This window comes from Sitophilus oryzae, unplaced genomic scaffold, assembly GCF_002938485.1.
Source record: "Sitophilus oryzae breed Bouriz unplaced genomic scaffold, Soryzae_2.0 scaffold_1870_pilon_pilon, whole genome shotgun sequence".
NCBI lineage: Eukaryota > Metazoa > Arthropoda > Insecta > Coleoptera > Curculionidae > Sitophilus > Sitophilus oryzae.
Window position 1 is genome coordinate 1116406 of NW_022146580.1, and position 17463 is coordinate 1133868.

The window sequence follows — 17463 nt, forward strand, 5'->3', positions numbered from 1 at the left end:
GACGGACAGACAGACAGACAGACAGACAAACACCATGAAAATATTTTGTATTTAGGTCATTTAGGACCCAAATAACTCATTTTCAGTGAAATAAAAAAAACTTTTTTTGCCGATCTTAATAGCCTACCATACCTATTGGTCTATTGGCCTATTGGTCTATTGGCCTATTGGTATGGTCGACTAAAAAGTCATCTATGGGTATTTCGCCACTTTAAGAAAATCAAAAACAAAATAAAATCTTTAATTTTCGTAAACTCTGCAGCGTTAATCCAACGGAAACCAGCTTGTCAGCACTGTCGGCAGCGATTTGTCAGTCTCCTAGACGGTCTTTCATTTTGCCTGACGCGCAAAACTGACAGGAACAACTTCATGTCTAGACGGAGCTTTATACATAAAATATGTCTAGAGTCTAGAGATAAGTAGCGTCTACCTACAGAAATTGAATAGGGTAGTTAAATTTATAGGGTCATTTTACCAGGTAGATTCTTATTTTGTCTATTTCAAAGCTAAATTGCATGGGGTAAGTACAGGGTGTCCCAATAAGAATAGCTCTCGACTGTATCTCGGAAAGTATTAGCCGTAGGGCTTGCGGAAAAAAATATTTATAACTAAAGAGGCTAAGAGAAATTAATAAAAAAAATAATATAAGAAATATTATTTTATTCAAAATATCGACAATGAACCAGAAAACCATAATACTAGGTGTATTAATATCAAATAATTAAGATACCAATGACGGTGGACAAGAAACGACACCTCAGTGAATTCATGGTAGGCTTTGGAAAAAAGTTGCTTTTAAACGGATAATTTAAACATCAAAATATTATTATATCAACATTTTGATAGTCTCAGCAGCTTTTTTATCATTTGATTGCTTTTCTAAAAATGCATTTCTTCAACAGAGAAAAAAACGCTGCGAAGACTATCAAAATGTTGATCTAATAACACTTTCACGTTTATACTATTACGTCAAAACCAACTTTTTTCCAAAGCCTACCATGACTTCACTGAGGCGTCGTTTCTTATTAATTGTCATTGATATCTTAATTATTAGATATTAATACATCTGGTATTATGGTCTTATTATGGTATTCTGGTATATTGCTTTACTATCATCTAAAACTACATATATACTATCGCATTTAATTTTTTTTGAAAAAACGCGCAATGTTTGTTAAATTGTAAGACAACGCCTCCTAGCATCTACGTTCAAAGGCTTATTATTATTGTTTATATAGTATAATATAGAGTAAGAAACGTTCTTTTAAACGAGCCCTCGTTTGTTGGATTTCGATCATCCAGTCCGGAGTTATTAAAATTTAAATAAAAACAGATCTAACCTTCCCCCACCACTTTATTTTGGTAGATAGGGGAAAATGGTTCTAACAAAAAATATTCAAAATTTACTGAAGATTATGAAAATACTACTTATAGTACACCTTATCTGGGCAAAATTGTGTAAAAACTCCATTTTCTTATTTTTTGTTGCAGTTGCGCCCGGCTAACACTTTCCGAGATACAGCCGAGAGCTATTCTTGGTGGGACACCCTGTACATTTAATTTTTTTTGAACGTAACATACAGTGGCGGCTCGTGAGTTCTGCTATTTTCACGGAATCACTTTTTGAAAATAAAGATATTTTTATAAGAGTTTTTTGAACCTCATAAACGTTAAGCATATCTTTCATGACAAATTTATAATATTTTATTATTTCATGACAATATTTATTTTATATCAAGTACTCAAAACAATATTAATATTATAAACAGTTAGGTACTTTACTGTAACGCTACTGCGTGCCAATAGTGAGAGGTACTACTTAACAGGTTTCCCTCTTATCTTGTGTAGTACAAAATAGGCGGCAATAGTAGTACCCGTGGTGAAAATCTTCCGTCAATGCGTCAGTCTCGTACGAACCACCTTTAGTACAAGGTACTCGCACATGTAAGTACTCCACCGAGTACTGTAATCGGTAATTGATATATTTGTTTACGATCTATTTGGTGTATCGATAACTTGCTAATGTGAAACTGGATTACATTTTTTTTCTGTTGAACTGATTGGAATGAAAAAGCATTAAATATGAGTAAGTAAAAGTTATTATTATTTTTTTTAGATTAACGTTGAATTTTTTTTTATTTTAAAATAAGGGGGTTAATTCTAAATAAATAATATTTTACTAAATCACCCATAAATTTTTTTAAAATAATTATTGAAAAAATTTTTGTGTTCTTATTTATTGAGAAAAAGTTTAAATATAAACAAATTGTGGTTATCTCTGTACAGGCTGAGTCTTAACCCTTTATAGGGCAGTACTCATTACTTTCTAGTTTAATCGAATTGACTTCAAAAATATATAAACTAGCACAGATATCGATTTTTTAACCAGAGACTGTTAGAGCAAGTAGATAATATGTAATGATCTAATGTATAATGTATATAATGTATAAACCGTATGTATCATTCAATGTAAAAAATATGTCCATATCAAGTAAATGAAATTTTGTTTTTCGAGAAACTCGCATCCCTATGAGAAATGATCGAAAATATATTTCAGAAAATATAATCCGAGCCGTAAATTTGGCGCACTAAATAAAAAGAAATGAACATCACAGATACATTTGTTTCTATATTTTTAATTATTATTTTTAATTATTAAATTTAATTATTACCTACTAGCGTGTACCCGCGACTTCGTTCACGTCGAGTTAATCATTTATGTAATGGTGATAATAAAGCAAAGCAAGAATTTCAATTATCATACAAACTGGATAAAATTTTCTCACAGAGTTTTTGCAGCGTTCGTCTAATGGACATATTTTTGTTTAAACGCTCTCTCTAAATTTGCGAAAAATTTTGAAATGTGTAAAAAAATTATATAGAAAACTTGGTAATATTTGAGGGGAAGTTTCATCTCGTTAGAATTCGACTTTCGAAAAATCCGTTTGCCAAAAATAAGCTTTTTACGTCAAGCAGTTTAAGCAGAATCGTGGTTAATCAATTACCCAACTTTTTGGAACACCCTGTATGATTTTTTAAAAAATTTCAAAATATGTAAAAAAACAATATAAAATATGCATGTCCAAGCGTTTTCCCGAAAGACTAACCGTTGTTTAAATAACAAATATTGTAATATTTGAGGGACGTTTTCACCCTCTTGGAATTTGAGATTCGAGAATCCCCTCCTTATCGAACCTCTACACCCCACAGTCAATCCGTTTGCCAAAAATCAGCTTTAAACGCCAAGCAGTTTAAGCAGAATCGTGATTACTCAATGGTCATATTTTATGAAACACCCTGTATAAATTTATAAAAAATCTTAAAATATGTAAAACAGCAAAATAAAATATACGTGTTTAAGAGTTTTTTTTTCCGAAAACTCACCGGTTTTTAAATAAAAAATATTTTAATATTTGAGGGATAGTTTCACCCCTTAGAATTCGAGTTTCGAAAATCCCTTCTTATCGAACCTCTACACCCTAAAGTCAATCCGTTTTCCAAAATCAGCTTTTAACGTCAAGCGCTTTAACCCTTTGAGTCCGGAATTACCGTTTTTTGGAAATTTTGTTTAAAAATAAGATTTTATAGCCAAAAGCAAACAATTAATCGCAAAATGAGTAAAAGAGTAACCAGGGTTGGCAGATTTTTTTCAAAAATGGTGGTCCTCTCAGTTGACCAGTAGGAATGAGCTCAAATTAGAGATAAAAAAAAAAAAATATATTGACAAAATACGTATTTTACATTATAAAGTTCAAAAAGTAACAGTAATAAAACTAATTAGCTTCGCCGCTATGGTAAATCGCAAAACAATTTCTTTTATCATTTAGACATAGCCCAACATCACAAACAATACAACTCCACATACTTCTATGCGCTACTTCCTTGGTGCTGCATACCGCACAACGTCTAGAGGTACGATGCATAGGCATATGGGCTGCCTTGTCAGTTCTTTTTTCGATTGGAACTGTTTTTTGTAATGATTTATGACTTCCACAGACTTTCGCCCTTTTTCTTGGGTAAGTATCCACTACCGATCAGTCCTGAGGCAACATTGATTCTAAATTGCTTCAGGGTAAGCGAAATACCACTGCATCTTTTGAAATAAAATATATGCGTTTACCACTGTAGTGTCAACAAAGTGCCAAATTATTCTATGGTACCACTTTTTGCTTTTTCCGATCAATAGCGTAACATTTTTTTGAGCATGTCAGCCTTATCAACGGAGCCCATATGTTTATTGTAGTCGACAACTAGTTTTGGACAATTTACTTCTTCCAATGTACCATCTTTGTTTCTTCGATTAGTTGTAACGGCGTCTTCAGGATCATGATGATTTGATAAAAATATACAGGCTTTTATCTTTCCATTTTACGCATAACAACTGGTCTTTCGTCATTCGCCAATCATACTGGCTTCTAGCAAGTCCCTGTCATCTATAAAAGTCATCTGGTAAATATTTCTTTCCCTTTCTTAGAGTTCCGCAGCCATATATTTTATCCTTCTTTCAAATCCCATAGGAGAGGAACACCACAAAATAATTATCAAAAAAACACCCTATGATTTTTCTTTTTCAAATCTTTTGTTAGATCCTTCACAACTCTTGCGCCTAAATCTTTTCAGGCTGATCTCCTATTTTTCCAGTATATATTTGAAATTCAGAAATGTAACCCGAATCATCTGCACGAACCCAAACTTTGTATCCGCGCTTAGTCGGTTTTGCAGGCATGTATTGCTTCATGCATGATCTGCCCTTATATTTGATCATACTTTCATCAATTGCTTGAAATTCTCCCGGAGAGTAGCACTCTTTTGTGTGTTTGAGAAAGTGTAGAGAGAAGCGGCCCCACTTTATAGAGTTTATCATAATTTGGTTCCCCTTTTTTAGGCTGTAGGGTATTGTCTGTGAAATGTAAATTACTAAGCAACCAATAAAATCTATCTCGAGAAATAACTTTGCTAATGTATGCATCTCTGACTTCTACTTGTGAAGACCAATAGTCCTTCAAGCTAGGAAGCTTCTTTATACCCATAAGTAGGTTCACTCCCAAAATAGTTTTATTTCTTCACATGTAGTTGGTTGAAAAGATATATTTCCTTTATTAGTATTTTCTTGAGTAGCGTATAAATTTGTATGGAATGTAATTGTCTCTAACAAATCCTCCGGGAATAAGCACAGAAAAATGTCCACAGGCATTTCACTTGCCTCGCTTATATTTACGCTCTCAGATAAATCAAACATTGGGGGGATCCTGATAATAATTATTTTGGGACCAAGTTGCACCTGAGAATTTTGATAAAGCTATTATTCGCTCAGCTACTCTTGCGAGTGGCTCGTCATCATCGCTCTCAATTTCAATATCTTGAGGTTCAGGTAAGGTTTCCGCGCTAAGATCTTCCTGATTATCAATCATGTTGTTTTCGTCAATGTTTTCAAGGTCGTAAGGTAGTTCCCGGCCAACCTCATCTTCATCCCCTGATAAATAGTCATCTGCCAAGGATTCTCCGTCTGAAGGAATGTCAGCCAGTAGGCAATCTATTTGTTCATCATCCATCCTTTCGAGATCAAAAAAAAGACCATTTCCCCTTTTTTCTGTAATTGCAGAAAAAATAGATTTTATATGTTCCTAGTGGTTACCTGACGCAACCACCACCATATCACAAGTAAAAAGCACAAGAATAAAATACCACCAATCGTACATTCCTGTTTGAAACTATACAGTAATTAGTGTAATTACAATAAAAATATATATTTTTTATATGTTCCTAGTGGTTACCTTACGCAACCACCACAAAACACAAGATGTAACACGCAACAAGATAAAAAATTGTCAATTATGCATTACAGTATAAAACTATATGGTATTTATTGCAATTACTTACGCGCCATTTCAAGCTACACTTGTTTTATTCAAATTCACAAAAGAAAAACAAATCATCTGTTATCGATCAGTCGCCGGTAGCGAAAATACTAGAATACATTCAGCGCATCACCACTACTAGACGCAAATTTAAATAAAAAATATTTTAATATTTGAGGGATAGTTTCACCCCCTTAGAATTCGAGTTTCGAAAAATCCCTTCTTATCGAACCTCTACACCCTAAAGTCAATCCGTTTTCCAAAAATCAGCTTTTTACGTCAAGCGCTTTAAGCAGGATCGTGATTAATCAATGACCAGATTTTTCGAACCACCCTGTACACATTTTTAAAAAATCTTAAAATATGTAAAAAACAAAATAAAATATACGACTTTAAGCGTTTTTGTCGGAAACTTGGCCGTTTTTTAAATAAAAAATGTTGTAATATTTGAGAGGTGGTTTCCACCCCCTTGGAACTGGAATTTCGAAAAATCCCTTCTTATCGAACCTTTACACCCTAGAATCAACCTGTAAGCAAAAATTGAGCTTCTTACGTTGAGTGGATTGAGCAGGATCGTGATTAATCCCTAATATACAGTGTTACCAATGCTCACTGGTCGAATATTCAACCGCTTACGTTAAGGTTTCGCGCCAATTCGGCCAACATATAGATAAGGACCATCAACCTATAAAGGGTTAAAATGGGACAAAATATTCCAACAAAACCCTTGTAATTCCCTTGATACTATGAATCTTCTGTACTCGACGCAATACGAAGAGTATTTCCAATATTCCAATTAGTAAAATCATTAATTATTTTGATGAATAAATAAATTACTTTTACATAACAAAATTAATTGTATTCTCTGTATTCAGTTGAAGCGTGTAATTTTGCAAAACGCGAGATATCGCTGTGTAGTACCAGCGGAAATACCACTAGCAGCGTGAAAGTGAGTGGTACCAGGAGACAGAAATCCAATCATTTCTGATATAACTGTATTTTGTTGCCGGTTGTAGTAACAATTACGCGAAAAATTAAACATCGATTTGCTAATTTTTAATATTTAGGCCAAAAATATCTCATTGACCCACTATAGACACACAAAATAAGACATAATTATCCTTTATTCTTGTGCTAGAGATGATTGATGTATTTTTAATGTTATACAGGGTGATATAAACTTTGCGCTTTGAGCTGATACTGGAAAAATAAATCTTCGGATTGTCACGGGGTTTTTAACAGAACGCTTTCTCTTTAATGAACACCTCATCACTGAGTGCGCCGATACGACAATCATTTATGCAACAAGCTTTGGTACTACTGATATTGGAGAACGAACCTTTGGAAAACCGTCTCAGATACTGGCTTTTGTCAAAGTCCTGAGACTGTATGATGAGTAAGAGGGACACAATAGATCTATAAGCTCGCGGTGATCAACTTCCCCCCTATCATACAATCAAAAATCTACCATTGGGCCACCCTGTATATTTGTATACCGGGTGTTGCATCGTCGGACGGGACATAGGAAATCCGTAATATGTAAATTTTAATGGGGTGAATTATTGGCTTCCCTAATTATTTTAGAGAATAACTCTATTTAGGTTTATTGAAGATTACTAAAACCCACATTCAAAAGAATAACTTTAGATATTTTTGATTAGCTCGTTTACGAGTTATCTCCGATTTCTTTTTAAATATTTCTCCTTTCTTATGGCCCTGTATTTACTTATGAGCACCAGTCAAGGTAAAAGATAACTCTCAAATGAAGTTGTCATTTCAAAAATTTACCTATTTAGTGCTTTATTTTTATTGAAAACTCATTCCTACATCGGAAATCTTAAAGATGTATTTATAAATACAAATTAATATGAATTAAAGTATTATTACAATATTCAATAACTTATTAATTTAGGTACTATTAAATTGTTAGAACTTTAGAATTTAAGAAGATATTCAAATATTCCTCCATCGACTGCTAGACAATAACCCAGGCGATCATAAAATTCTCTTCTTACATTCGCTAGTTGGTAAACTGAAATTCTATTGCATTCGGCAGAAATAGCATTTTTTAACTCGTCTAGATTTGGGTATTTTTTATCCTTGTATATCCTGTTTTTTAAATGGCCCCAGAGAAAGAAATCAGTTGGCGAAATATCAGGAGACCTTGCTGGCCAATTTACTGTATGATTTAGGCCAATAACGTTTCCGTTAAAACTATTGTCTAAATATTCCCGAACAGCCAGGGGCCGGGTCCATTTGGTACCAAATTTCCTGATTTTCCCTAGCGGCATCATGTAAAACAGGTAAAATATGATTTTCGAGTAGTTCCAAATAATATTCTGCATTTAAATTTCGCTTAAGAAATAATGGCCCGATAATATTGTGTCCGAATATCCCTGCCCAAACATTTACTATTTTCTTATTTTACTATTACAAACCTGTGTTGGTTTTCTTTCTTCCAATATCGATAATTTTGAACATTGAGTTCATTATTGAAGGTAAACGTGCATTCGTCAGTGAAACAAGTGTTTTTTAAAAATTCCCTATCCGTGTTTGCTCTTTCCATCATATCAAAACAAAACGCCTGTCGTCGTATTTCGTCCCCATCTCGTAGCTCTTGGTGCTTTTCATATTTGAAGGAATAGTATTTATATCGTTTTAAAATTCGAAACGCTGTAGTGTGATCTATTCCTATTTCCTATTTCATCCTCAAGTTTCCTTGTGCTGATCTTTCCATCGTTCCCTTCCACGCACAATAAAACTTCCAAGTCGGTATCATTTCTTGTATCTTCTCTTTGTTCCTGCCTTGCTTCACATCTGCAGTTATTTATTAGGGTATCTTTGGTCTCAAATCTCTGGATAGTCCTTGCGATTGTAGATTTTCCAGGCATCGGTCTATTCGGATACAGAGCAGCAAACATGTCCGACACCTTTTGATAACTATTTCCTTGATAATACCATTTAATCATCAATACTTTTTCTTCGGTAGTGTAATTCATGGCTAATATTTTCCATGTAGGTATGAGTTTTTAATAATAATAATAAAGCACTAAATAGATAAATTTCTGAAATGACAACTTCATCTGACAGTTATCTTTTACCTTGACTGCTGCTCATAAGTAAATACAGGGCCATAAGAAAGGAGAAATATTTAAAAAGAAATCGGCGATAACTCGTAAACGAGCTAATCAAAAATATCTAAAGTTATTCTTTTGAATGTGGGTTTTAGTACTCTTCAATAAACCTAAATAGAATTATTCTCTAAAATAATTAGGGAAGCCAATAATTGACCCCATTAAAATTTACATGCGATTTCCTATGTCCCGCTCGACGATGCAATACCCGGAATATTTAATTATCTTTATTCTCGCTAAATTAGTGTTTCTGTGTTAGTAAAATATGAATGATGACGGAAAAATGTTATCTTTTCTCAAAAATTTAACAAAATATTTGAAATAAAGCTCAGAACAATCGTAGACGAATTCGCACTTTTCGTAAATATGCTGGATTAAAATTTATGGGTAGGATTTAACCTTGGGTTAGTTTAGTAACAATGTAATTGTTTATCGAGGCACGTATAAAAAATAACATTGCAAATCTTAATACGGAATAAGTAATATACAGGGTGGTTCTATCTGTATTCCGGAAACTTATTCTGCAGATAAAAATAAGTAAAAAAGTTCGTCTAAATGTATGTCTTGACCTTAAAATGCTTAGTTTCGAAGATACAGGGTGTAGAAGTTTCATTTTTGTTTCGGATTTTTCCAAATAATTTCTGAACTATATACAGTTGATATTTAGATAAAAAAGTTTGAAGAGTAATAACTTTTCGTCCGTACCTGTATAAAACTACTAAGTAAAAAAAATTTACGACGTTTTTTACGTAAAAAATGTCTCTTCTCGAGATATTTGGAATCGAAATTATCAATATCTGTCATTATTGACATAAATTAAACATGTTGACTAAATAGTTATAATTAGATTGAAATCATAAATTCGAAATATTTTTGTGATGTCAAAAAATGTCAAAAACCCCCCATGTCAAAAAACTTCCGGACACCAATTTTCATCCAAATATTGGCGTTGCTTCAGAAATTATTTGAAAAAATTCAAAATAAAAATAAAACTTCTACACCCTGTATCTCCGAAACTAAGCATTTTAGGACATACATTTATACGAAATTTTTTAATTATTTTTATCTGCAGAATATGCTGCCGTAGTTTCGGGAATACAGTTTTGACCACCCTGTATTATAGTCACGAATATTTTTAGAAGAAATTACACGTCAAAAAGTCACAGTTATGTATAACACTCTGTATTTTAGAACATTAGTCTTGGTTTATTTAATTTCCTGAGATTACTATATCTCAGTTTTTATTGCTTTACTCAATGACATGCCTTTTAATTTAAGTGTTAATTTTATGTGCATCAGCTTCTCTCGCAGGTTGAAGGATACCATACCAGTTCTTATACATTTTTCATTAAACATTTTTATTACGAAATTATACGTATTAAAGGAACTGGTTTTGTTATATAAGGAATTATCCATGGTGTTTCTTGATTTAACAAAAAAAACAGCACCATAACTTTACATGGTAAAAGTCAAGAATATTTTTTTTTGGTATGTAGGAAGGAAAGATATTCTTTCACTGATAAAGAGAAAGAGATTGTATATTGTATGCTTCTTGCTGTTTGTTTAAGTTCAACATCTAATAGTAGGGGAGCCGAAAATGCTAAATAAAGATTTTTAATAAGGAAATAAATACACTTTGAAATATATTATTATAGGCGTAGGACGTATGTTTTTATAAGCTAATCATTTAAATTAAGTACCTAAAGTTAAAATATATACAGGGTGTCATTGAAATGGTGTAAAAAATCCATGTGTAACAAGAGTATCTGTTTCGTAGGAAAAAGTATGTAGTTTTCAAAAAATGAACCCACGTTGCAAAAAAATAACCTCAAAAAAGTTATTCACGAAAAAAACCCTATCCTTGCAAAAACTACCCTTTCCGCTTATCCAAATAATTCTTCAGCATCGCCATTTGATTTAGGGTAAAAATTTATGGCAGAGGATTTTTTTTCGAAATTTTATCTCGTTTTTTAAGCCTACAATTTTAAAGGTGTTTTTAAATACACCCTTTCAGTGCCTCTAACTCCCTTAATATGCATTTTTTGCACTATACTTATAGGAACTTTTTTTACTATTTTTAGGAGTACTATCACCCCCCATACTATAATTTTTTTACACCATTTCAATGACACCCTGTATAATGATGCATTGTTTGATTAAGCTAGACATGCTCTTCTTGACAAACAATTTACACTATCCAAGGTCTAATTTAAATGTTAACTTTAGGGTTCATTGTATTTTTTTTCGAAATTTTTGTTTTACGACTCTGATAAAAATGTAGTACAAGGATGTGAAATATAACAAAGGAATCTATACTAATATATAAAATCCTTAAGTGACTGACATACTGATTAATCACGATCCTGCTCAAACCACTCAACGTAAGAAGCTCAATTTTGGCATACAGGTTGATTCCAGGGAAATTCCAGTTCCAAGAGGGTGAAACTGGCACTTTGCGCCATTGTATCGGGTTTTTAATCGCGGTGCGATCCCTTTAGACACACATTTATTAATACTAATATTATTCTGTAAAACTTAATGGGGGTCTAATAAAGAAATTTGAAATTTGAATTTGAATTTGAAATATTACAATATTTTTTTATTTAAAAAACGGTCAAGTTTCCGAAAAAACGCTTAAACACGTATATTTTATTTTGTTTTTTTTACATATTTTAAGATTTTTTAAAAATGTATACAGGGTGTTTCGAAAAATCTGGTCGTTGATTAATCACGATCCTGCTTAAAGCGCTTGACGTAAAAAGCTGATTTTTGGAAAACAGATTGACTTTAGGGTGTAGAGCAGTGATTCCCAAAGTGGTCCAGGTGGACCCCCAGGGGTCCACGGGAGACTTGCTGGGGGTCTACGTAGGCGTGAACAAAAAATGGGGGTCCATAAGATGTTAATGGGGGTCCACGAAAATTTATCTGCTTTTGATAGTAAAGAGCAAAAATGTAAGCATAGTTTTTATAAGGGCCTACCTACATTGTTTTAAGTACCTATCTAAGCAGATAATATTTTAATAAGGCAAGCGACTGTTACTTGTCCAAACTTGCGTATTCGATATTACGTACAATTTCGTGTACAGACTTGCAAAGCGCTATCCGCCCGACAATGCTTAATGCTTGTTCAGACATGAACTTGATCACCACTATAAATACTTGATGCCAAAGGCAAACGCATTCATTTGTTTCGGAATTTCGAAAAAAAAGGCGGAATTTGGAAAAAAAGTTGTGAGAAAAATTTATATCTGTGTTTGCTAGTGCCGGAGAAAAGTAAGTAACCTACCTTTTTTTGTTATAGTACTTAAGTATTTTGTTTACGTGTACTAGTCGGTTGATCACAACGGCCTGTATAGATAGGTAACTTAGTAACTTACAGATATTTTAATTGTCCTCTTTCGATTTGAAGACAAACACAGCACGTTTTATTCAATTGTTTTTCACGAGAGAAACACTGCCTCTAAAAGGCCGAATAAGCAATATTGCAGAGCAATTAATTTTGTAATTTTTCTTGCAAATAACTACTAATTTTATAAAAGAGTAATTTCATAATCATTTTAAATTGGTTTCAGCAACTATTTTATCAAAACTATTCCTTCGGAAAGAGCGAGCGGTGGCGCGGGCGACGGGAAAAGGGCAGGGCTTGGACTTCTGATGCCAGTTTGTCACGTTTTAACAATGAAGCCGCAGACAAAAAATACGCAAATACACGGAGCGCGTGAACTCATTGATTTAATAAAATGTTAGTTATCGTTTTATGGACAATTTTGGGATTTCGACTTTTATTTTTTCCTACACAAATATGATCAGTATTCGATACTGAGTACACCAATTTTATTTATACTCATTAAAAATTAGTGGTAAATTATGTATGGCTTTAAAATTGATACCGTTTTGTGAAAACGTCTGTATTTGTCTCAGCGGTTTATTAGTTGGTCCCTTTACAAGCTGTAATTCTATTTCCGCGTGCTGACAAAGGCTGCGGTGTGATACCTATATATCTCAGAAAAAAATCTTGGTTACTAAAACTTTTTTTTACAGGTAAGGTAACTGACACGAAACATGGCTACAGCAAAGAAAAAATGTCGACAATATAGTATCGATTATTTGAAATATGGTTTTGTTCCATCAGAGGCAGACAAACAATTGCCCATGTGCCTATTATGCAACAAAGTTTTGAGCAATGACTCTATGAAACCATCAAAGCTCGAAGATCATCTAAAAAGGTGTCATACTGATAAAATAGGTAAAGATTTAAAATATTTTCAAACATTGAAAGAAAAATATGGAAAGAGACCCACCATGCACAGTATGTTCGCTTCAACATCTCAAAGTAACGATGATGGCTTGCGGGCATCTTACAATATCTCATTACTTATAGCAAAATCTGGAAAACCGCACACTATCGGAGAACAATTAATTTTACCCGCTGTTGAAGAGGTTTTAAAAACTGTTTTGCACAAATCTCCATTTGACGTACTAAAAAGAATTCCATTAAGTAACAATACTGTACAAAGACGCATTGATGAAATGAGCTCTGATATCGAAAGCTTTTTGTGCAATCATCTGCAAAAAACTCATTTTTCTATACAACTGGACGAGTCAACGTTACCCAGTAATGAAGCATTACTATTGGCATATGTCCGATTTATTGTTGAGGAAGAAATTCACGAAGAATTGCTATTTGCCAGAACTTTGGAGACTGACACTAAAGGCGAATCAATATTTAATGTCCTGAGTAATTTTTTTACGGAAAAATCGATCCCATTTACAAACATTATTTCAGTGGCAACAGACGGAGCTCCTGCAATGGTCGGGCGATATCGTGGGTTTATAAGTCATCTCAAAAGAATTATACCAGGACTTACAGCTATTCATTGCGTAATCCACCGACAACATCTTGTGGCAAAACATTTAAGTGACAGGTTGAACCAATCTCTTCATTTTGTAATAAAAGCTGTCAACAAAATCAGAAGCAATGCATTGAATACGCGTTTATTTGCTCAATTGTGCGACGAAAATGATGAAGACTTCCAACGACTGCTCTTACATACTGAAGTACGCTGGTTGTCGAAAGGTGCATGCTTAACGAGATTTTACTCTGTTTTCGATTCCATATTAGAGTTCTTAGAAAGTAGAGATCCAGATTTAAAAGAAAACTTGATCAAATTCAAAGCAGACATTGCGTATTTGACAGATTTGTTTAAAAAATTTAATGATATTAACTTGCAGTTACAAGGGGACAGCCTGAATTTAATAAAAACAAAGGGGATAATTTCGGCTTTTCTTGGGAAATTGAAATTTATGAAGCAAAACATTAGTCGGCGCGAATTCTCTCAATTTCCAAACTTGTCGCAGGTAGAATGTATTGATGAGGATATCCATACCTACAGTCAACATTTAAGTGCTCTGCATGATGACTTCAAAACCAGGTTTGAAGATATACTGACGATGGATATACCACCATGGATCATAAATCCATTTGATGAAACGGAAGTGGCCAATGTTGTATTACAAGAGGAGCTGCTCGAGCTAAGCACTAATGAGGAGCTGAAGGTGAAATTTAGAAAAGGCTACCCAACATTTTGGCTGCAAGCAGAAATACCCGAAAAATATCCTGGACTGTGGGAAATCGCAAGGAAATTTTTAATAGCTTTTCCCTCGTCATACCTTGTCGAAAGGAGTTTTAGTGCCGTTACAAACCTCTTAACAAAAAAAAGGAGCAAATTAAACATCACAGAGCGGGGATTTGCGGTTATTGCTCACAAAAATAAAAGCCAAACATTGATCGTTTGCTGACACTCCATCAGATACATCCTTCCCATTAATTAAAATTATGACCTGAACCTATATTACCTTAATATATTTTTTCTTGTAATTCTATTCTTTAATAAATAAAGTGATATAAAATGTACCATTTTCGTTTTTTTTTACATATCGGAATATAGGACAGAACTCAAGTGACACAATTTTATTTTTTGGCGACTTTAAGAATGTGGTAGAAATGTAGCAGCAGGGGGTCCACCGAAACCAGTAAAATTTTGAAAGTGGCCCACGAGAAAAATAAGTTTGGGAACTACTGGTGTAGAGGTTCGATAAGAAGGGATTTTTCGAAACTCGAATTTTAAGGGGGTGAAACTATCCCTCAAATATCAAAATATTTTTATTTAAAAACCGGTGAGTTTTTCGGAAAAACTCTTAAACACGTATATTTTATTTTGGTATTTTTTATATTCTAAGATTTTTTATAAATTTATACAGGGTGTTTCATAAAATATAACCATTGAGTAATCACGATTCTGCTTAAACTGCTTGACGTTTATAGTTGATTTTCGGCTGACTGTGGGGTGTAGAGGTTCGATAAGGAGAGGTTTCTCGAATCTCAAATTCCAAGAGGGTGAAAACGCCCCCCAAATATTACAATATTTGTTATTTAAAAAACGGTTAGTCTTTCGGGAAAACGCTTGGACAAGCATAATTTATTTGGTTTTTTACACAGTTTGAAATTTTTAAAAAAATCATACAGATTCTGCTTAAACTGCTTGACGTAAAAAGTTTATTTTTGGCAAACGGATTTTTTGAAAGTCAAATTCCAACGAGATGAAACTACCCCTCAAATATTACCAAGTTATATAATAATATCGCTATATTGTTTTTTCTCATGCTGACATAAATGTGAGAAAATTTTATCCAGTTTGTATGTTAATGGAAATTCTTGCTTTCCTTTATCATCACCATTACAAATGATTAATTCGACGCGAACGAAGTCGCTGGTACACGCTAGTACATAATAAACGTCTAAGAATTATGTAGAAATATATATCATAAGATACGAAAAAAAACGGCGTCAAAGACGGCTGTTACAATTGATGACATTTTTTTCGATCATACGATATATTTTTTGGTATTTTAGACTATTCTACTAACAACTCTAACCCTATAAAAATAAAAAAAATAAATCAAAATAATTGTTTTTTGTTGTATTTTCAGATGAATCCACCAGTACTAACCCCACAATAACAGAAATCATCCAAGATGAAACCAACCAGGTGACCACAGTCGTGATTTTTGTGATATTATCAGTTTTAGTTATAGTTTTGATATTTCTAATGGCAATTTTCATCGACTGCCGACAACAGTAAGTATATTTTGCAATTTTTTCTAGAAATTAACAACGTTTTTGTTGATTCATTTGCGCCAATTATCTTTGTATTATCAATTAGTAATACTAGAAATCACAAAAACAATATTTATTGTTTCTTATCACTTCTATTCATTCCATTCTCTAAATATTATGCATTAAAACAAAATTTTTACTAATAATTTTGTAATCTTTAGTCATTGACTCTAATTGAAAAAAAATCCAAACCATATGTTTGAAATTGAGGTTAAAGATATTCAAATAGAACCAGACCCTCGTAAATAATAATCTGTGCCCTCGTATATAAAAAATATAGAAATATTTTTTTGCAATTATTTTTTCTAATTATTTTAAACACCTTCTATAAATTATAACTATTTTTTAGGAAAATTCAAGATGAAAAGTTGAAACAGATGAGAAAAAGAGTGAAAAGAAAAGTTAAGAGAATTATTCCAAGTCTACCAACCATAGGAGAATCATCACAACGTGAAGATGAGCAACATATTGTTGAAAATATGCACACAGAGCCAATACCTTCCTCATCAACCGCGTACATACCTTAGAACATCTCAATATCATATTATTTAACTCTTGGAGAAATAACTTAGCATAGAGATACCATTACCACATCACTATACCAACAAAGAATTTGTGTTTATGAAAATTATGGCTACATGGAAAGAAGTAAAAAAATCTGACGGTTGAGTGTTGAGTATATAGACTTCTCTGAGATTTAACTGTATTAAGTGTATAAGAAACACTATCTCAATATGATCTACTTAATTTTCAAGCGAAAGCAAGGAACAAAGTTTATTGATCTATGTTTTTATTGTTAACTGTAAATATATGTTTTATATTTTTTATTTTTTGTTGTTTCTGTTAATAAGTATCTGTTCTCTGAAAAAGCGAGACGATCTAGCTAGAAAAGGAGCGAACACTCCACTAACTGGGCAGAACCGTTCTGAATGTTCTGATACCCAAGTGGAAACAAACTAAAAGCGGAACTCAAGAACCTGGAAGAATTAAACCGTAACCTGGAATGGGAATTCTCCAATGATCTAAAGTGAGAGCGTCCACCAAAGTGACGTAGCATCTGACGTAACATGCATCTAGCAAGTTACGTCGAATTGAACAAACGATAATAAGTGTGTCAACGCACACTGAAGTAGCGCTGTTAGAAACGTACCATTCGTCGTTGTAGCATGCAAAAAAAAAGATGCATGTTACGTTGAATTGAACGAACGACAATAAGTCAATAAGTGTGTCAGCGCACACTGAAGTAACGGTTTGTCAGAAACGTGTCATTTGTCGTTGTGGCATTATACTGCAA

General features: G+C 33.2%; 1 protein-coding gene across 1 annotated transcript; it reads left to right on the plus strand.

Moving 5' to 3' along the window:
• The first annotated feature begins 1822 nt into the window (after positions 1-1822).
• LOC115883364 lies at positions 1823-16996 on the plus strand. The gene is made up of 3 exons (XM_030901730.1): positions 1823-2086; positions 15983-16130; positions 16519-16996. Exons 1-3 carry the CDS (start codon positions 2083-2085, stop codon positions 16694-16696), a joined length of 330 nt encoding a protein of 109 aa, XP_030757590.1. The 5' UTR covers positions 1823-2082; the 3' UTR covers positions 16697-16996.
• The last annotated feature ends 467 nt before the right edge of the window (positions 16997-17463 follow it).